Here is a 23,455-nt window from a genome sequence, read left to right on the forward strand (position 1 = left end):
TATATCCCATATTTTCTGACCTGAGATGTATCTTGTATACCAATGTGAACACTATCAATAATCCAACTCTCAACTCATTAATATCTCAAGTTGACTCACTTTACCAAATATTGATGTGCTTACAGTGTCTTTATTTGTTTTTTGTATTTTCAGATCCAGTATTTCCATTGACTTTTCTTGTCAACAGTTGGGTTCCTACAATGTTAGATAATCTGTCTCAGGCCACATTCTTGTCAGCATTGCTACTATTCTGGTTGTGTTTATACCATGCTGTGAGGCAGGTATGACTCTCTACAAGTACTTCCATGAATTATGTGCTTATTCTGATTGCAGATGTCATATTTCTGTTCTTATCTCAGTGCCTTGTTATGTCTACATTCATGTATGCCAAGTGTACCTTCAGTAGAACTGCTTGTGATTGATTGACAGCAGGGCAATCACATGTCGTGGTAGGGCAATCACATGTCGTGGTAGGGCAATCACATGTCGTGGTAGGGCAATCACATGTCGTGGTAGGGCAATCACATGTCGTGGTAAGGCAATCACATGTCATAGTAGGGCAATCACATGTCATAGTAGGGCAATCACATGTCATAGTAGGGCAATCACATGTCGTGGTAGGGCAATCACATGTCGTAGTAGGGCAATCACATGTCATGGTAGGGCAATCACATGTCATAGTAGGGCAATCACATGTCATAGTAGGGCAATCACATGTCATGGTAGGGCAATCACATGTCGTGGTAGGGCAATCACATGTCGTGATAGGGCAATCACATGTCGTGGTAGGGCAATCACATGTCGTGGTAGGGCAATCACATGTCGTGGTAGGGCAATCACATGTCGTGGTAGGGCAATCACATGTCATGGTAGGGCAATCACATGTCATGGTAGGGCAATCACATGTCGTAGAAGGGCAATCACATGTTGTGGTAGGGCAATCACATGTCATAGTAGGGCAATCACATGTCCTAGTAGGGCAATCACATGTCCTAGTAGGGCAATCACATGTCGTGGTAGGGCAATCACATGTCGTGGTAGGGCAATCACATGTCATGGTAGGGCAATCACATGTCATGGTAGGGCAATCACATGTCATGGTAGGGCAATCACATGTCATGGTAAGGAAATCACATGTCGTAGAAGGGCAATCACATGTCATGGTAGGGCAATCACGTCATGGTAGGGCAATCACATGTCATGGTAGGGCAATCACATGTCATGGTAGGGCAATCACATGTCATGGTAGGGCAATCACATGTCATGGTAAGGAAATCACATGTAGAGGGGCAATCACATGTCATGGTAGGGCAATCACATGTCATGGTAGGGCAATCACATGTCATGGTAAGGAAATCACATGTCGTAGAAGGGCAATCACATGTCATGGTAGGGCAATCACATGTCATGGTAAGGAAATCACATGTCGTAGAAGGGCAATCACATGTCATGGTAGGGCAATCACATGTCATGGTAGGGCAATCACATGTCATGGTAGGGCAATCACATGTCGTAGTAGGGCAATCACATGTCATGGTAGGGCAATCACATGTCATGGTAGGGCAATCACATGTCATGGTAGGGCAATCACATGTCATGGTAGGGCAATCACATGTCATGGTAGGGCAATCACATGTCATGGTAGGGCAATCACATGTCATCACTTCCCTATCCTCTCCCAGTAATAACTCATCAAATTATTTGTTGTCAGAGTGAAAGAAGAATCTCAACTTTCTACTTCCCAAAGTTACTTATCACTGGTATACTGTGGCTGACAGCATTTTCGTTAGCAACGTTTCAACAATATAATGAATTGAATGATCCTACTTTCCAGTATAAAGTAGATACTGGTAGTTTTTTAGTAAGTTTGTTCTATCATCAATCTCATTTTTTTTTCTGTATACACGTTACTGTAGAATCGTTAAATATGCATGTTTTTAATTTCACAATTTTCCCAAACAAAAACGTGTGAACATGTTTTGCCCAAGGCATACATTAAGAATACTTAGTACCCCAACTCAGATTACACCTAGAATGTGAAAGTTGTTGTTTAGAAGAAACTTATATGTAATGTTCTGAGCTCTGTAGTTTGATGGTTATAGGCCTCTGTTGCTGTATTGCTGCAGATACTTGGTCAGCATAACAGACCTGGAATCCATCTTTGACATTGTTCATTCATAAGCATATATGAAAATGTGGAATAGAATACAAGCAAAAGTATACTACATGTACATACCATATTACCCCGGGCACGCGCCCAGGGGCCTGAACATACAAAATCGGGAAAAATTGGGGGTGGGCGCTTACCCGAGGTCCACCCCAAAAAAGATTTAAAAAAGTTGTTTTTGTGGTCGTGTAATAAGGTCAAATAAAGGAATGCTTTCGTGCACTTTGTACACATACTTATTTCTTGATTTATGCGAGGTTTCAATAAACGTGAGCACTCGGTCAAGAACTGTGGGAACACTAAGAATCGGTCGAATTTCAAGAATAAAACTTGTTTTATGTCAGCGAATGAAGTTGTATTACTCACTGAAATTGGCTACAAAGTATGGTAACAATTGTAATCAATGCACGGTTACTTTTTTTAGTAACCGTGATCAGTGCAAGTCGAAACGGCCGGGAAAAACTACCGCTTGTAATCCAAGATGGCGATGACCTCATTAGCATAATTCGCATCGTAATTACTGAATAGCAGACAGGGTTATGAAACAAATAAACCTTTTATTACTGATGTGAAATGTTTACAAACTATTGTGAATACATAAACATATTCAAATGGCGATACATAAAAAAACAGACTGAAAATAAACTCTGGTCGACCTCATTAACATGATTTATTCACGCACCCACGTACATGACAAAATTACAAAAATAACGATGATGCAACAAGTTTCCATCGTCGGCATGCCTCATTATGGTTATCGTAATGGACCTGAGGTCGGCAAAATGTTTTTCCTTCAACGACAGAAAAATAATCCACATGACCGTAATGCCATAGCTGTGATAAAAGATGGAAAGAAAGTAGCAAGTTTACGACATGATATCTCAAAAGTGCTAGCTCCCGTTATGGATTCACAGTCAGCGAAGTGCTACGTTTTGAAACTAATTGCCAAAGCTAAGTGCTTCAAACCACTCACTAAGGTATGGATTATTGCAATATTGGATTCATCGTGAATGAAGAGAAAGCAGAACGTGTGTGCCACATGCTGCATGGTTCATCTTATGTCGTTAAGTTCCAATGAGTTTTTACGTAAAAACACAAACAAAACGTCCCTTTTCAGGGCCACCACACACTCCTAAAAGAGAACTACCGTAACAAACACACTATTTATTAAATAAATCAAATACGTTCGTTTTTGACAAATAAAACTTTATTGTTGACCCCGTTTTGGGCTAAAAATCACCCTGGGCGTTTAACGGAGGATGTCCCCAACATGTAACTTTTGTGAAAACAGGGGGGTGGGCACTTGCCCAGGGAGGGGCGCGTGCCCGAGGTAATACGGTACATCGTGCAATTAAGTTCTTGTGAAATTTAATGATTCCTCTGTATCTGTCAGTTTATGTGTTCGACATTCATAGACTTACTCAATTCATTTTGTAATTCCACTGTGATATTTACTGATACAATAATGGCTTAATCTGTCAAAGTAATAATAACTTTGTCTTGATTTCTTTTTTAGGGTTTAAAGATCTTCTTCTTCATAGTTGGCAGTATTTATTTATTGTATCTTATCTTCTTAATAGTTAGAGCCTATACAGAACTTAGATCAATGCCATATTTCGGTAAGTATCTATCATTATCACCCAAAGTCTGTCAAGTTACATGCCTTATCTTTTAGTGTTCTCCCTGAGATACAAACAGCGTGGTGGTACTGCCACTGTACTTTGTTTTACCAACACAATCTGCTTGCCAGCCTTCGCAGACCCTATGAGGAGGGCACAGGGGACATGCTCCTTCTTAAAACATTTGAAATCTAGACCCTCTGAAACGCTATTTCCTGCCTTTAGAGGGGTAACGATTTTTTTCGAGGGGGCCGGCGCCACTGCATTTCCACATTGCCATTGCCACTGCATTTCCACATTGCCATTGCCACTGCATTTCCACATTGCCATTGCCACTGCATTTCCACATTGCCATTGCTGACTTTTGGAATAAAATTGACAAGTTTCTGAAAATTTAAAAATTTAGTTAGCAGTTATAGCAATAATAGTTTTTTGTAAGTCAATAATTTTGTGTAATTGAGTAGGTTAATCAAAAAAAATCTGTTTGAAATAGTTATGCAAATAATATGCAAATGATATGCAAATTGCTCTATATTTAGCTCCGCTGTCGACTTTGTCGAGCGGAGCTTATCATATGAGTGATTGTCCGTGTCAATGTTTTACTTTTTCGACTTCTTCTTGAAAACCACAAGCCTGAATGCTTTGATACTTGGGTAGACCTCTCTCAGATTTGTTCATTTCATGATGATATCTTCAATTCTCTAATTTTGGTGAATATTTTTGTTATTTTTGGTGAAAAGTGATATTTTCGACTTCTTGTTAAAAACCGCAAGTCCAATTGCTTTGATAATATATATATAGGTACTACATGTGGACCTCTCTCAGATTTGTTCATTTCATGATGATATCTTCAATTCTCTAATTTTGGTGAATATTTTTGTTATTTTTGGTGAAAAGTGATATTTTCGACTTCTTGTTAAAAACCGCAAGTCCAATTGCTTTGATAATATATATATAGGTACTACATGTGGACCTCTCTCAGATTTGTTCATTTTGTGATGATATCTTTAATTCCCTAATTTTGGCGAATATTTTTGATAAAAAGTGATATTTTTGACTTCTGTTAAAAACCGCAAGTCCAATTGCTTTGATATTACATACATAGGTACTAAATGTGGACCTCTTTCAGATGTGTTCATTTTGTAATGATATTTTTAATTCTCTAATTTTGGTGAATATTTTTGTAATTTTTGGTAAAAAGTGATATTTTTGACTTCTTGTTAAAAACCACAAGTCCGATTGCTTTTATATTACATTTATAGGTACTACATGTGGACCTCTCTCAGATTTGTTCATTTTGTAATGATATCTTTAATTCTCTAATTTTGATGAATATTTTTGTAATTTTTGGTAAAAAGTGATATTTTTGACTTCTTGTTGAAAACCGCAAGTCTGATTGCTTTAAATTACATATATAGGTACTACATGTGGAACTATTTCAGATTTGTTAATTTCGTGGTGATATCTTCAACTATTTAATTTTGATGATTATTTTTGGTAAAAAGTGATATTTTTGAATTCTTGTTGAAAACAGCAAGTCCTGTTGCTTTTGATACCATACATATTGTTCATTTCCTAATGATATCTTCTGTTCTTTAATTGTAATGTGCATTGCTAACAGCGGAGCTATCTCAGCCGAGAGGCTGCTTGTTTTACTACCGCAGTGGTTTAAATTTCTGGAGAGTACACTGCATGATCTTTACCATTCCAAGTAGATACATACCTAATATTTAACGCATTGTTGTTATTTGCAGATTTAAGACTCAAGTTTATGACAGCTCTTATGTTTTGTGTTGTTACGATCAGGTGAGTGAATACAATTACTGCTATCATTATTTTTTAGTTTGTTTTTTATTTTTGCCAAGTTTACATATATTTTGTTGATATTGTTTGGTTCTGGAGGGGTGAATTTTGAACTGTTGGGTCAAATATTTTGAATAAAATGGTCCTTAACATTTTCACCACCAGTTCCCCCTTTTAATCACATAACAGTCTCGCTTATAGTCTGCACTTTCCTTCAAATATTGGAACAAAAATAGCCAAATTTATAGAGTAAAAACTGAAAATTGATCCAAATTTTTTTTTTTGGCTTCAAAATTTAGGTTTATTTCCAGAAATATTGAAAAATATAAGAAGAAAAGTGCAAAAAAATCTGGTGGTGAAAAGGTTAAAGAACAGTTTTCATAGAACAAAACAGTGATTATGATTTATGAGGAAATGTCTTTGCAATATAATGTTTTAAGTAAAAGATTTTACTTTTTGGTTAGGCTTCACAGTGCTCCTGATGTTAATCGTTGTGTGTGTTTTATTCCAGTGTAACAATAATGGCACTCAGATTTGGTACTGGTGTGTTGGATCCTAACTTTGTTCCAGAGTTAGCAACACGATATCAAAATTATATCCTTTTATCGTCAAAACATTTATTGTGCATTACAGCCATTATTAGTGCACTCTGCATTATTTAAAAATAAAGACAATATGGTCTACATAGCACATGGTACACTAGTGTGTTGATATGCTTAGAAGACGGTTCAAACACACTTCAAGGCTTACGAATCTATAATAATACTTTATTTCAAGACAGCTCTGTTTAACAGAATTACACATAATATCAATCAAAAGTAAAAGTAAAAAGCAGCTCTTGATTTGTGAAGCAAAATACTGAACATGAAAGTATGATTCAGAACGACTGGTTCAGACATGCTCATGTTATGCTTTAGACTAAAATAGAAGACATAATAAATTTTGTAGCTCCGCTGTTGACTTTGTCGAGCGGAGCTTATCATACGAGTCCATCGTCTACCGTTTCAACTTTTTACTTTTTCGACTTCTTGTTAAAAAACGCAAGTCCAATTGCTTTAATACTATATATAAGGGTACTACCTGTGGGCCTCTCTAAGATTTGTTCATTTTGTAATGATATCTTCAATTCTCTAATTTTGGTGAATATTTTTGTTAAAAAGTGATATTTTCGAATTCTTGTTGAAAACAGCAAGTCTGATTGCTTTGATATTATACATATTGGTATCTCCGGTAGACCTCTCTCAGATCTGTTCATTTTCTAATGATATCTTCAGTTCTGTAATTGAAATGTACATTGCTAATCATTGAGATGCCACATCTTTCATGGCATTAACAAATCTAAGAGTTAACACACCTTAATTGCATTGTACCAGCTGAATTCTTGGCATTTTATGGTTTACTCAATTTTTATCTCTATACGATGGCGTATGTTTACTCTCCTTCTAAAAATGCAACCACAGGTGAGTAAGATTAAATGATTTTCTTTACTTCCATTTACATGTATGCTAAATAAAAAACAAATTAAAAAATTATTGTACAAATTTAAAATATCTAGTGAAAAGACTGTTTTTAGGATATTTTATTCTTCTACTGGTAACAAATTTTTCAATATCTTAGTTTTTGTCAGTAACAGCAAATTATATATATTGTCCTACAACATGCATGTATTTGTTGATGTCAAGAAATTTGTAAAGTAAACATCATTGCCAGAATAGTTAGGATAGTCCAAAGTATTATAACATGAAAGAACCACTACTAAATGAAAAATTGTGAGTTGCCTAGTGTCTGATTTAAACTTGCAACCAATGGTATGCAGAACTGATTTGGTAACACTGCCCCAACGAGTTGTCTCCTCTGGCAATGGAGAAAACTGAGTGTAAATTAAGACTAGCCAGGGGGGCTCATATGCAATCTTTCAACAAGGTAACCATGGAAAAACTTTCCATTGTACCTCTAATCCCAATCCTAATCCTAATTCTTATCTAACCCGTACCTTACCCTTCATTTCTCTCTTCCCAATTATAAAGTGTATATGCTTCCTGAGGACACCCATATTATCTAGAGGGGCATATACATTTAAATTTAGGAGGCTAGAGGGTTAAGGGTTTGGGTTAGGATTAGGATTAGGGAGTGGAAGTTACAAAGAATAGTCTTTCTGGAAATCATACACAGTGGATTCTGCAGAACAAAAAACATGTACCAGATGTTTGAAATGTACTGTAACATCTGTATTAGGAACCGTGGCTTCTATTAAAATGGTACAAAGCAACAGAGGGAATGTGGCTTCTATTAGAGCATGTACACATATGAAAAGTCATGAATTTTCAGTTCTCGATTATTCAAAAAGAATGGGTGCGACTTCTATTAGGGATGCGGCTTCTAATACAGATTGTACGGTATTTCATATATAATCTAGAAAGCAAACTGCATAGACGACATGGTAGGCCTGTAACTAGTTTGGCCACAGCGACTTTGTGCTACTTGCACGTACAGTATCTATAAAAGTGTTCATTTTGGTCCGCAATATATCACCACTTTAAGGATTGAGGTTTGTTTTTTGCCAATAGAGTCTCATTTCAAAGACAATCCAGCGTTCTCAATGTTGAATGAATCTGATGATGAAGTCGTCTACGGGTGAGTAACAGTTGATCCAATCCACTCGCTTCCTTCCAAACATCTAGTATGTAGATTATTATTTATTTTATTGTTTACTTCCATGCATGTCTTCTTCATTATATATGCATGTTTGTTTATTGCTATGTCATATGACATTAAATGAAAGCATGTTTTTTTATTGCAATATCAGCTATGCTTTAACTATTGTAGAATACTTTATATTTCGCTTTTCTTTATTTTCGCTGAATGTACGATTCAGTGAAGATAAAATCCAGCGAATATACTTTTTTTCCTATATTTCACATTAAACTCATCAAAAATCAGTGAAAATAAATTCCATAAAAAATGCCCAAAAAGGCTTTTCAGCGAAAATTAATTCCAGCGAAAATAAAGTATTCCACAGTATATCAAATCTTATCTCAGGCCATTTGTACATGATAAGCATACAATAATTACGCTATACATGAGACTATACTATACTATGACCATGAGACTTTAAAATAATAGACTGTGTCAAAAGTATTTTGTGCGTCATACTGTGGACATAAAAATCTATTTTTTGTTTGGTGATGAATATTCATTAATCTAATCTGACATTCAGTTTGTTTACATTGAATTCTGTGCTGATTCCGTAGTTACGTAGCGATTCACCATTTTTGGGGACGCTCGGAGTGCTTTGAAATTAAGGCTGCAATATGTTTGACTAACATCAAAATTATGCAATATATGCTTGACATTTGCCAGCATTCACTGGCACAACACTTTGCTAAAGTCATTACTATTATTTTAAAGTCATATATTGTCTGCTATATTTAGAAAGTTAACCAAACTTAAATTACGAACTAAAAGTTCAAAATACGTTTTGTGGTTCATCAGTCTCTCATGACTGGATGGATTATTTTTTATCTGAACAACCTGAATTCCCAGCATGCATTTCTGTTTTCAGCTCTATATAGGAGACAGTGCAACTTTAAAAATGAGATGTTCAATGCTAACAAATATTGAGACTTTCCCTTGACTTAAACTTACAGAGGAGTTAAAAAAAATTGTTATAGGAAGGAATGCCTTATAATCTGTTTTTTGATATCATGTCACTTACAGTATGATTCTATTATGGATTTTCTATTTCTTTGAATTGGCATGACAACCATCTGTGGTGTGGATTGGTATGTTCCTGTGGAGGTTGCTTTGCTATGCAATCGTGGTTATTTCTTTATCTGTACAGGTGCATGGATGTCTTGCGCTAATAACACTGGTCAACCCATAATAACATCATGGTTCAAATTTACGTTTGATTAATCTTTTTTCAGTTCTGCTCTGGTAATATAGCTGGTTTATTGCTGTTCTAATAAATAACATTGCCTACCACTTGTTTTTACTTTTTTTGAACTCTGTGAACTAGAATCCAGTCCGTTTAAAAATGCTCATCATAAAAAAATTCACATTAGTCAGAGATGTCTTCAGTAATATGATTAGGGTGTGGTTTGTTGATTGTTTCATTTACTCAAAAAATATTTTGGTATGAATCAACTCCCCATCAACTGTTACTCTGACATTTTATTGAAAATTGGGATAAAAAATTACTAATAGTGTGTTACCGTTAAAACTCGATTAATTCGCGGTCTCTATTAATTCGCGTACCCATTTACGCTAATTTTTAAATGTATCCTTTTAATTCGTGGCGTTCAAAAACATGTTTAAAATTGTATCCTATTAATTCGCAGGCCAGAATAAAGTGGATAACTCAGAATATATTGCATGAAGACATTAAAAATATACATTTTGTTTGAGTTTTTATGTTACCAGTACTTGGTGTAGCCGCACAGCCTTTCAGTTAGCAAGCAGTTTAGGTTCGGTAAAGATTTGACCTGAAAAAAATCATTCCCCCACGACACTACAGATGTTGGGCAAGATTATTACTTAGTCGATAAAAATCGATTACGAATTTCCGTGATGAAAAGCTTAGTACAGGGCTTTTTCGTCGCTGGTCTACAGGGTTGCTTCGACCATGTGTCCGCCATTATTCTATTACTAGTATGTCATTTAAGTGAACCGCCCTATAGTGCGTAAATTGACGTTTTTGATTGGTCGGGCGATTGACTTCGTGTTACATTTTCATTAACCAGATTCGGTAAAAAACACAGCGATCATGTGTACGTTCTATAAATCTAACCTTGCACACATAATCTTGTACTGACGTATTTTTTATCCAAGAAAGATGTTTTCAAGCTGGGTGGCCCGAATTTAAATATCAGTGCATGAACTCTGGAGTTCATTGCCCAATGCCGCACGTAATTCAAACGCGTGGTTAAAAAAAAAAAACTAATTATCATGAAAGCAATACATTACGAAGTTGAAATATTCAGAGCCGGTACAATATTGTAAACAAATTTGCGTAATTAGAAAAGCAGTGCACTAAGTAAATGACGTTGATATATTCAAAGCCAGTACAGAGTTGCATACAAGTTGCGTAATTACAGTACCTTCGGATATAATAACAATTTTACTAGATTGACGCGCGGGGCTTGAAAGAAAAAAGGTTGCTAAGGTAACGCGCCAGTTCAGTGCGTGACTTGAGGTCAAACTTCGGTCAACACACACTTGATGTCAGCATCGCCGCGCAGTAAGTTTCACAAAGAAGTACTTGAAGTTCTGATCACTCCGTTGTTGCAGCGTGTGTTGTGTCATGTCCATGATGCACCTCGTTTCGACTTTGGCTTGCTTTTTTTTCTTAGTGCATGTTCTTGTTCACGTAAAATGCGACCTCTCACCAATGTATTGAAACGTTTTGAATTTATACTTTGCATGATTATATTTGGTCAACGCGAAACATTATTTTCTGAGACCATTTTTATCAACGCATGGTTATTTTTCCAGACAAGATGGGCTTCGTAATATCTGCCATAACATCACCCAGTCGATGCCTAGAAAAATAAAAAAAGGCAGTGCAGCCAGACGGCTACTTTGTAGCCACGTGTTCATTGTTTGTTTGTGTACAAAGTGAGCTTTGCCATTTCACTGTTTCATTTCAAGTGTAACATGGTGCGTGGTCCTTGACGCAGTGCGTGTTCTCTGCCCGACTATTCGCCATGAATGTCGCTAGCCAAGAGTCTCAGAGGCACTAAAAAAACGTCCTGTAATCGTGTTCATTGGAAAACAAAACAAATCACTAATAAATTTATGAAAACAGCTTCTTTTTGAATCGATCTAAAAGTACTCTTTTAATTCGCGCACCAAAAACCAATAATTTCTGTTTTTACGCTATTAATTCGTGCACTTGAAAAAAAATTAATTTTACTACCGCGAAGTTTTTACGGTAATACACATTTTTCTGTTTCGATTTTATTCAAAATGGCCAACAGACAGCCATTTTTTTTAAACATCACTTCAGAGTCTGTATTACTTTGTATATTCAATTTTGTTTAAATTTGCTACAAATGGAAGACATATATTTATTCATATAAAGTTAGAGCAGATACTTAGATGGCTGATTGGATTCTAGTGAAATGTATCACTGTACCTAATATAATTTTTCTTTCACTGTGATTAGGATGTATGATGTAAGTTCTAGTAGACCACTGATAAAGAGGTAAATACCGTCCATGTAGTACTAACTGTAAGCAAACCATTGCAAACTCTCTTTCATTAACTAAACAAGTCTTAGGATTAGTACTTGTAACATCTGTATAGTTCTCAAATTGTAGTTGCTTGGCAGGAGAAAAAAGTGAAAGATGAGAAAAGGGAGGGAACATTATTCTCATTGCTTTCATTATTCTCATTCTATAGGGCACTGCAAATTACTGGGCTCTTACTATGTCTCTTCATTTATTGAATGTCACTAATATGATCTCTCAATTACTGGGCTCTTACTATGTCTCTTCATTTATTGAATGTCACTAATATGATCTCTCAATACTGTAAACCACTTAATTTTAAGTGGTAGAAACTTTAACGATTTCAGAATTGTTTAGTATCTATGAATACAAAATTTTGTGAAAGTCCCTGTTGTAGGATCCAAAAGAAATTTTCGGTGTTATAAATTTTGGAGATTTTCACTGATCACTGCAAAATTAAAGAGGTTTACAGTATTTTGACCCATTGTGTGTAATTTCAATATACAAATCATGATTGGGTGACTTGTACGAGTGGAATGTGTTTGTGTGTGACTTGTATAGTGTATAAGACTTATAACATCACATGCAGTCAGTATTAAAGCGGGGGAGTCGTTACCTGCGCATGTGTCAGATGGCCATAGCGTGTCATTGTTTACAAACAAACATCTACCCATGAGCCTTAGCGTTTTTAGCGTGTGTTGTTATCGGTGTTTGGGACTCAATTCCTGCGTGTGCGCAGGTGATGACCCTCTCGCTTTAAGGTTGATCAATACAATTTCCCATACATGGGTGGGTTTGAAGTGGAACTCAGAGTTTTTTATTAAATTGCCCATGTATTAAGGCAAATTACTGAAACTAATGTATGTTTACAAATAGGTCAGTACCCTCTTTTTGTATTTTTTTAGAATGTAGTTCAGACATATTTTATCTTGAATTCATGTATTAACTCAATACTGCATAAAGTATTTGGCCCATGACCCCAATTTTTCACATATGTCCTTGTATAGTAAAAGCAATCTATTCACAAGATAAAAATTTGAAAGGCTTTCATGGAACTACCTCCCAATTTATCCCCAGGCAGCATTCAATGTCATGAATGACAATGTTAATGATCTGTACAGCCTGTTTAATTTGTTTTCTTCAGTAACTTACTCCATTGGAAATTGATTTTGCTGACATTGTCAGATTGAATGGTCGATTCTGTCACTTTGTGTCAAGGATTCCATCGTGGTTGTTATTGATTGGTATGCGGTCTACCATTGCACTTTCTACTTGGACAAAGCACTCCACACTTTGCTAGAAAAACCACCATCTTCAGTGTGGGGGAGGGGCGCGGCAAACTAGTTTACAAATAATCAACAACATTGATGATAGGTTACCATGTCAGCCCATCAATATGATGCACATTATTGTTGGCACCTGGCAACTTTAAACATGCCAATAGAAACAAGTTTGAAACCTGTTTTGACATTTATAACTACAATTTATGTCAATTCATTTTCTTGAGTACTTTCTTATGGGTGTGTTCCTAAGCAACCAGACTTATTCATAGCAACCACACGGAAAATATTTTATATAAAATCCTTATCTCCTCCGAGTGACAATGATCCCCCCTCCCGCAACCATAGCAACAAGCCACAAACTAAATCTTTACTTAACCACCTGACCAGTATAGCTCATACTTGCAGCTTACTACATCCATTTTCTCAAATACTTTTTTAGTCTCTTATTTGAATGGTCTTTCTGTGACGTGCATGTGTGTGCTTTTATTCGTCCAGCATCATTTCTCAGCCATGACGGGGCTGATTTTGTTTGATGTTGGTACAAAGACATAACATCGGTATAATAACATAATTTGTGACCTTTGGTATAAGAATATCATTATGTTTGACCTTAATTTGTGTATTCATTCATAGGATATGTCAAACTGCTTTGATCATTGTTTTACTTGTTATTATTTTATTTTATATTCATTATATGTTTTATTTTTATTAGCTTAATACTAGTGTTATTTAAACAGGTATTCCATTTCATATATCATTTATCAGGATGTCTAGGTAGCATGTATACTATAGTCTATTGGTGCTTGTATTAGACATATTGCAATCGTTGACAGTTTTATAAAACTGTTAGTTTTACTGTCGTCAGACATTGCCAGTGAACCTGCTGTTGTAGTGATGCATTAGTTGATATTTTTATCACAGTGTTTGGCATGTTGCATCTTCATCTGTTTTATATATGATCTGTTATCATGACATTTTGCATCTTCATTTTAGATTAGGTAGGGATGGGTTTGCAGAGGTTTATACTTAATGTTTAATAACGTTGGTATTGGTCTTGTATTTGTTTTTTTATTAGAACCGACAGTGATGACCCTACACCACGAACACCTCGTTACCAAGGCGACAGTGATGAAGAAGCATTTAATTAAACCCAAGTTGATAAAGAAATGACAGTTTTATCCATTATTTGATGATTTGCATGTGATCAGGTGACTTTATCATGTGACTGATTAGGTGGTGTACCATGTGACTTCATTTTAAACTGTACATGCTTGTCAACAATTACAGTAAGACTTATTTGCAGAGTTCAGTTTCTATCTCATTTTTTGTATAAATCAAGGATTGTGCTAGTTCTGCAAATCATGTTTTCACCAAATTTATTTTATTATCAATGTTGTTGGTGGAATGATCTTTTTGTTGCCATTTGCATTACAGCTTCACACCAATTGTTATGTTACTGCCAGTTCTTGTCTTCAGGATGAGGTATAATAATGTAAATACTGTGTCAATGTTTGTATTAAGTAGAACCATCAATCATTATATTATAGGCCATTGTCTTTGTTAATTTCCCTCTATTGTTTTAATATTATTGTTATATAATAAGTCCTGCTACGTGGCCTCCCCAGAATTGATGGTCTAGATTTACAACTACTATATTCTATTTATTATTGTTATTTTTATTTGTGGTTTAGTAGGAATGTACAATTATTTGCAATTGAAATTAACATTAATTTTGTGATTTAATTTCAGTTTATGTAGCTTTGTTTTGACATTCCCCACCAATTGTGTATTGCCCATCCGTTAGCAAAACACTCAAAGTTAAATTGGTGGGCATTTTGCCATGTTTTACATTGTCAAAGAATTAAGTAATACAAACTATAGTATTCATAGATCATCACTGTCTTCACATAACATTGTGTTTTGATGATGGGTGCCATGTCTGCATTGCTTCTTTATATCTGTGGCAATTGTAAGTAGACTAATACAGTTTCATGCATGCCGGTTCTTTCACTACTACTGGTGTTGATGGGGTTACTTGTGAAAATGCATCACTCATGTATTTGTGTAGTACAAATATTTAAACTGAATTAAAATTCTATTCTAAATTTATTTTCATTCTTTCAAGACTTCATCACAAACAATGCCATATTCTTTAGTATGCAAGTTCTCCCTACTATCAGTAATTTACAAACAAAACATTAAGAATATTCTCAAAGTGTACTGTTTTCAAAACTGGTGTTCGGAATGAGACTGCTGCACTTACAAGGTATGAATCCTATTTTCAAAACACTAGCTGAAAAATTTATCTAAAAATTGATGAAATTGTGTAATTTCAGCTGGATACCTAGATTCATCATTTTAATAGATTAGTTGTATTTTTAGGGTGCTGAATTGAAACAACATACAGACCCGTTTTGGCCAACAATGCTTAACACATTTGAATATAAGTTTTTCTTTCACTTGTATACTGTAAAATTCTTTATTTTAGCTGGAATTAATTTTCGCTGAAAAGACAGTTTTGAAGTTCATTCCCCCTATTTTTGATGAGTTGAATGTAAAAAAAGATTTTGACAATGTGTTTTATTTTCACTGATTCACCCCTTCAACGAGAGTACTTTACGGGAGTTACTCACGGTATAACAATTCTTAGTTTAATTGTGATACAGGCTTGCCGATATATCAATCTTGCGAAGAAAAAAAAAAAAAAAACTTTTTTTTTTTTATTTTATTTTTGTAGCATTATTCTGTGTTCCATACTTGGTCAATTTTTAATAGATTTGAGTGTGCACAATAAAAATTAGACGTTGCACCATCAACAATTATTTTGTTCACTCTGCTCATCTCCTACATGAAATAGATAACAATTTACAAACCTTTTGATCAAAAAACAATATCTGAAACTGTATGGCCCAAAATGTTGATGAAATTTACTGAAAATTTTACAAATGTGAAAATATTGAATTTTGGACGGGGAAAAAATATCTGACAAATCAAAAGGGTAATGTCCAATAACATTTTGTTTGACAATCACACTCCGAAGTGCTGGGTATTTTGCACAATGTACATGTATTGTGTACTTGATATTAATATCAATCACAGTACAAAATGCATGTTTAGGTTGATGTAGACCTGATTGTCTTTTTATGGAAACAAAATTACATTTTATATAAGTATGTACATCTAACTAGCTAAATAGAAACCCTTTACAGAAGTTTTTAAAAAAAGAAGAAAATATACAAATAAATGTTTCCTCCATATGCCACAGTCCAGGTCAACTCTATGGAACTATGGGATGCAAATTACCAGATCTGTCAGAATTAACGAAAAAAGCACAAATATAGAAATGTACAATACTTTCATTTTATTTATTTATTTCAGTACAGAACAAAAATGCCTGTAGTTGTAAGCATGTATTATTGCAATTTGTGGTCAGCCTTCTGGTTTATCCAGGTTATGATATGCAAGTTTGTATAGAAAACTAGAACCCTTTAATAAAGAAGTCTCCAAACTAGAATGTTTTATATTTATTCAGGTGAGCTATGTCTTATATAAAACTTGGAAACCATCACACTATTTGTAAGTCACACCTATATAGATTCATTTAATCTAAGGTGTTAACCCAACAGTTCTACTGACAACCTCCAACTTAATGGTGAGCCTATCAGTTTATATTATATCGTCTAAATTGGACACTGGTAAATTGTATAAAAAAAACTTAATATGAAGGGCGGAATGGAGGGCGCCCTCTAGCAACCAACCATCTTCAGTTCACCTTTTACCCAGATTGTGAAAAACATTGCCTTGCAATTCTAGTTGTATCTCCTTATTTTATACTAGATTTGTTTATATTGTGATGACAAATGACAAATGAGGGATATTGGTAGAACTGTTAGACTAGCAGATTGATTTTTTTTTACCCGTATTGACAGTTAAGTTTTCTGCTGAAGTACATGTAATTGTGTTTTGTGTGCGTTGATGGTCTCCTTATGAAAACTCGTACTCAAAATATGGCATTCACAGCCAAGATTCCCTGCAATAAACGTAGAATATTCTCAAACTGCCCAATTCTAGTACTGACAATTAGTATGGTTTCCATAAATCTTTATGGACTCCAAACTAACAGTTTGTACAATTCCATAAATTAATATGGACCTTACACTGGCAATTAGAACGATTTCTGTGGATCTGTAGCAGAAAATCTGTAGTGCTAGTTGCACGAACTCTGTACCGGCTATCGCAACAAACGCACAACAGATATCATCCTTGGTACTCATTACAAAGGGCAAGTTGGATGGTTCAATGATTTTTGTAGTGAAGTGGCTATCTTACAAGCGTAACAATCAAACTATACGATTGCACAGACTGAGACAGCATATACATAAATTGAAATGGTTTATTTTCTATCTGCGCCAAATATATGCAAGCAATAAGTTAGCCTCTTCAATTTTTACGTAAGGTAACCAAGAAATATCACATACTGAAGAATACATTATTACAATGGCCGTCTATAACAGCCAAATTTATCTTCACACTTTAGATGGTGATCTCTGAACACTACTGTAACACAAAATAAAAGCTACATGTCAAATTCATACTCGATTGTGGTCATTTGTCTAACATTCCTTTTTTTTATCTGAAATGAAGTTATACAATAAATCCAGGCTATTGCTATCTATTCTAACACTTGTACTCTCCTGAGACCACTATGATCCGACAAACTGTCTGTTTAAAATGTCCCTTACTGGTAAGCAAAGTAAACATGGACTGTTTAAAAAAAAAGAACATGCTACAAAATTAGTTCACTGAGAAAGCTTCATCCTATCAAAAGGCAACAATTTATTTGTACACTAGTGTGTGGTTGGTAATCGAGCAGTCTTCACAATACATAGCAGTATCAATTCAACATCGTGTCTTGTTATATAAAGTAATGTGAGTGAATTTGAGCACACTGAGTAGATTATCTAATACTGTAGAATACTTTATTTTAGCTGGAATTAATTCTCACTGAAAAGACGTTTTGGGCGTTTAGTATGGAATTAATTTTCACCGATTTTTGAAAAGTTGAATGTAAAACATAAGAATAAGAGTATATTAGTTAGAATTTATTTCACTGAATCATTCCTTCAGCAAAAATTAATTCTAAGCGAAAAAGTATTTTACAGGATATTGAAAAGGATGCAAGATATAATGAGCATGACAAGGTGATGATGCAATTAATTATAAGACATACAAAAATAAATAATAAAAAATATTAAACATTACAACTGGCTGTGATATCAAATGTAAAATTAAACAAAATGTTACAATTAAAAAATAATTATAAAAAAAATTCATCACAAAATTAGAATGACTGGCTCAATACAAAAAAAAAACAAAAAAACAGATTGCTATCAATTTTAAAAACAAGTGTTGATCACAAGAATGGACATGGATGCAGTGTTTTTTTTTTTTTAATTAATGTCACATTGACAACTCAAGTACAAATATTTGAATGCAGTGTATCCTTCAAACTAATACGACACTTTTAAGTAAATCTTTTTTTTTTTTAAAGTTAATTCAAATATTGCATGATATATTACAGCTAAATCGTAAATTTGATATGTTAACATGAGTATAACACACAGCAAATCATAGGCATGGGCATAATCTTTTCACCACCAGTTTTCTATTTATCACAAATTCACAAAATAGACTCATTTACAGTCTGCACTTTCGGTCAGAAGATTGGGACAAAAATTAGCCAAATTTTTTGAAATTTTGTCTGTTAGCTCCTAAATTGGGTTTTATTTCTAGAAATATTGGAGAATCCATGAAAAATTGGTGGTGAAAAGGTTGAACTTGTGGGAAGACAACAATGAAGTGGGTGAAATTTAACTTGTTTTAGTTTGGGGATGCAAAATTTGAGTAGACGTAATTTAAAAAAAAAGTTTTTGTTAGCCACAATTACTCTACAGTGAGGACCTTAGTGACAACAGTTGAAAGTCGTATGATTACATGGTACAATATGGCAGAGTTGTTGAAATGCTAGTGAGCCCTCTAGTGTTAGATTATTAATAAGAGGGCGCTATATATAACATAACTTGGATGTGTGGAATGTTACTCACTAGAAAAGGTGATAAAATTGTAAAAAAAGGTTTCATAAAAATACAATATCATACCCAAAAACATTGTTGTAACTATGACAACCCAGTACATATATTCATGTCTTAAAAATAAATTTACTTTCTCTAATCCAGACGACTGATTAAACAAAATTAAATTTTCTATATTTAGATTTTTAACATTTTCCATACTTTTTATTGCTGAAATTGTATGTGATATTCAACTTGACATCAGCTGATAGTAGGTTGCCATGGGAACAATAGGTAAAATTGTCAATATCAATATTTGCAATAATACTGATATACCTGATAGAATATAACACTTATAATACATTTGTTAAATGTAAAAGAGATTCAGTTATCATGATTCAATATGGACGAGAACATGACATTTTTAATATTGTTGTTTGATACATTGGATTATCATTAAAGGGGCACCTTCCAGTTAAGCCTAATCTCAGAACAAATTTACTTTCTGGATTAAAATAACAATGGATAACAAAAGATAGATTAACGATGTAAACAATAGTGTCCCATGATTCTTTGGTGCAATCCATGGGATTGAGCAGTTCCCCTTTAATCATAAATTGGCAATGCACACATCTGAGATTTCATTCGATGAAAAGATGAAATTTTCATATATGCATATGCACTGATCGTTTTGATACGCGCAATCACTGCATATATTAGTAGTTATGATTTGTCATTCAATGAATACAGTTGTGCGTCCTGAAAACAAACATTGTAAATTTACAATAAATCATATTTTGATTTAGTCCACAGAGTGTCTAATGACAATATTGAAAAAATATGTTTTCGTCCATATTGCATCTTTAAAGATTAGGAATCAATAAGCTAAACCAAAAAATGTTATTTTATGTAATGAGCTAAAATCTAACTTTGTAAATGACATCGTTAATCACATTCCCCTAAATCATTAAAATACACATGTCATTACACCAAGATAATTTACAAAATAACATGTAAGATTAAGACTTATTACTTATTATTCAATTCATGAGAATATTACATTTAAAAGGAGGTCTTAACTTAATATCTATGATGTTTTGCAGTTAAAATAGCAATAGAAGACAAAAGGATTCTTTAAGGCAATGTTATTAAACTAAGGGAATTATAATATTCACTATAATCATGAAGCTAAGGTAGCTTAAATTGGTACTAAAAACATGCACCTAAGGAGTCTAGTTGGTATTGGAAACATGAAACTAAGGAGTATAGTTGGTGCTGGAAAAATGAGAATTGGAGGACCAGTTGATTCTGAAAACATGAAACAAAGGAGTCTAGTTGGTACTGCAAGCATGCAACTATGGAGTCTAGTTGGTACTGCAAGCATGCAACTAAGGAATCTAGTTGGCACTGGAAGCATGCAACTAAGGAGTCTAGTTGGCACTGGAAGCATGCAACTAAGGAGTATAGTTAGTACTGCAAGCATGCAACTAAGGAGTCTAGTTGGTACTGCAAGCATGCAACTAAGGAGTCTAGTTGGTACTGCAAGCATGCAACTAAGGAGTCTAGTTGGTACTGCAAGCATGCAACTAAGGAGTCTAGTTGGTACTGCAAGCATGCAACTAAGGAGTATAGTTGGTACTGCAAGCATGCAACTAAGGAGTCTACTTGATTCTGGAAACCCAAAATTAAGGACACCACATGTAGCTGAAACTGAAAACATGAAAATTCAGAGTTTATAATTGTACAGCATGCATATATAACACTAGCAATATGACAGTGATTTAATGTGGCTTTCAAAAAATAATCCTAATATTGTAAATTTTGTTTCTGGTACTCACAATCAGACATACCAGGAAGTAATTATATATACACATATATGGCTGGCTGAAAAAAAGTTTTCTGCTGTATCAGTATTTCCAATAATATTACAAAATATTCGAAAATGAAAACATTTTATTTTATACAATTCATTAAATTTGTTATTCAAATTAGTCACTGATTTTGTCCTTTTTGTGGTAACTCATCATTTTGACAATTAATTTTGTTGACATCAAAATATAATTATGTTCTAGTAATAACCTGATTTGTGTATTTTTTTGACAAATAAATAAAAGGAAAAAAACCTACTTACTCAGACAGTACAGTATTTAAGCATGCCTCAAAATAAAAACATTTTTTTTGTCATTGATTTTTAGATGCAACTGAGACATCAGTGAAATGGCCTTTGTAAGAAAATAAAACAGACCACCAAAGTAAAAATGACTTGATGTCTCTTTCAAATACATGAGTGTACATTTATATGATATAGTTTTAAATTACATGGTATTTAATTTATTTAGAAGTAAAAGACATGGAGATACATGATGGCCAAATTTATTGGTGGTCAAACTATTTTAGGACAATTAGTTTTGTTTATTAACCACCCATTCGTGATTAAACATATCTTAAGACAAATTAAACTATTCTCAATATTGGCATTATTCATTTATTTGTACAAATACATGTGTAACTCAATATTAACATACTTGTCTGATTTTCTGCACGATTTGACCTGCAACAACGCCCTCTGACCTGAAAGGTCAAGTCTGTTCTTGACCAATCAGAATGCTGTATTATACTAACACAAGTTTTCTGAATATTGACGATGACATTTGATCTGTTGGAACCAATGTCAAAAAAAAAAAAATTTTTAAAAGAGAATGTGGAAAAACTTATACCACCTTTCATAATCAAAAATAATGTTGGATACTGTAAAATGACTAATTTTCACTGGGTTTAAATTTCACTGATTTACCATTTCAGGCATATTCAGTGGATTTTAAATTCACGGTTTCGTCATTTAGATAATGTGTTCTATGCTAAATTTTTTAGAAATTCACTGTGTTTTAATTTAGCGCATTTTCCAGTCAGCGAAATAAGCAAAATTAAAACCCAGTGAATAATTAGTCCCTTTACAGTAGTAGTTTATCTGTTTACACCCATTCACGATAGTCACAATGAACACTTTTTAATATTTAGAAAAATAAAACATTGTTTAATGACCATGTTTCACAAATTGATGATTTAATTAGGATTTTTTGAAAGAGGTAGGCGTTAGTCAAATGTAACCCCGAAAACAGAAATCCTCCAATAGAGGGTAGTGTATGGTACAATACAACATTATTGCCCAGATTCTAATAGACCGTACCATATGAACTAGTGCATAGGGGTGGTCAACCCATTCAGAGGTGTGTTTCATGATAATCTATATCCGATCCTTTCTCAGATTCGTCTTCTTTAGTAGATTTTTTTCCATCTTTTGCCCTGCTCTTTCTTTTCTTTTCTGGACTTGGTGTTTTTTTAGATGAGTTCTTTGATTTCAGGTCTTTTTGTTTCTTTTTGACATCTTTGTGTTTTCCACAGTACTCTGGGTGACTGTCTTTCCAATGCTTCAGAGATTCCTTCGTAGCACTACCATGCAATAACTTCTCAATTTCTTCTAATTCACATTCTTTTGCCTTCAAAATTAAAATATTTAAAATAAAGTTAGTTCAATAGTACATACACACTGAGGGTTGCATGGCACATCCCTGTTAGTTATCAAACTTAAGATTGTATATAGTAATATAGTTCAAACAAACACATCAGAGATAAGAATCCAGAAGCTGATGCGTCATTATGATGATTTTTTAACATTAAAATGATTGACATTCAGTCATTCTGTATTTGATTGTCAAACCAGTACTTGTCTATATTGAGAGATATTGCTGTGCAACAGCATTAATTAAATCAAAATGGCCACTTGTCATCCATTTTGAATACATCTCAATATCTATAACATGATGTAGAATAAATATATAAAATTTTAAGTCAAATCATGTCACAGATACCACATTCATTAAAACAAAATGGCTACCAGTCAGCCATTTTGAATCAGATTTGAAAAATAAAATGACGTGCTATAATGTCCAATGTATGCAACCAAGTTTAAACAAAATCCATCTAGTGTCTTAGGTCATAAATGCTTGATATTTGATGATTTTTCATCACAAAAATGGCCACCATTCAGCCATCTTGAATCAGAATGTAACAACAACTGAGACAAATTGATGAGCATATGTATAATATTATGTATGTTGTATGTGTGAAGTTTGAATGTAATCAGTCCAGGTGTCTGTAAGGGGACTAAAAAGTGCATCTAAACCTGGATGGATGACACAATAATTGGACATACCAAAGTATGACATCACCTGACACAATAATTTGACATACCAAAGTATGACATCACCTGACACAATAATTG

The 23,455-nt window shown here is 34.0% G+C and overlaps 2 protein-coding genes across 6 annotated transcripts in view; one reads left to right on the forward strand and one right to left on the reverse strand.

Annotated features, from left to right (window-relative positions):
• The window catches only part of LOC100375472 (transmembrane protein 181-like), a 40,682-nt gene extending 24,066 nt beyond the window's left edge, over positions 1-16,616 (forward strand). For 2 of the 5 annotated variants that reach the window (XM_085505700.1, XM_085505704.1), the window contains exons 9-17: positions 154-281; positions 1,712-1,861; positions 3,684-3,786; positions 5,541-5,592; positions 6,101-6,183; positions 6,960-7,049; positions 8,157-8,223; positions 11,756-11,794; positions 14,178-16,616. In XM_085505700.1, the coding sequence (XP_085361826.1) occupies positions 154-281; positions 1,712-1,861; positions 3,684-3,786; positions 5,541-5,592; positions 6,101-6,183; positions 6,960-7,049; positions 8,157-8,223; positions 11,756-11,794; positions 14,178-14,250 (785 nt within the window). In that variant the 3' untranslated portion in view covers positions 14,251-16,616. Of the gene's footprint in view, positions 1-153; positions 282-1,711; positions 1,862-3,683; positions 3,787-5,540; positions 5,593-6,100; positions 6,184-6,959; positions 7,050-8,156; positions 8,224-11,755; positions 11,822-13,814; positions 13,840-14,177 lie in introns of all 5 variants that reach the window. The other 3 variants (XM_085505701.1, XM_085505703.1, XM_085505702.1) reach the window with 3 other exon arrangements.
• An 861-nt stretch (positions 16,617-17,477) lies between these two features.
• The window catches only part of LOC100375319 (connector enhancer of kinase suppressor of ras 2-like), a 62,592-nt gene continuing 56,614 nt past the window's right edge, over positions 17,478-23,455 (reverse strand). The window contains exon 17 of the mRNA XM_085505699.1: positions 17,478-22,670. Coding sequence (XP_085361825.1) covers positions 22,395-22,670 — 276 coding nt within the window. The 3' untranslated portion in view covers positions 17,478-22,394. The remainder of the gene's footprint in view (positions 22,671-23,455) is intronic.

The sequence above is a fragment of the Saccoglossus kowalevskii genome, chromosome 11 (assembly GCF_978046115.1).
Source record: "Saccoglossus kowalevskii chromosome 11, keSacKowa6.1, whole genome shotgun sequence".
Lineage (NCBI taxonomy): Eukaryota > Metazoa > Hemichordata > Enteropneusta > Harrimaniidae > Saccoglossus > Saccoglossus kowalevskii.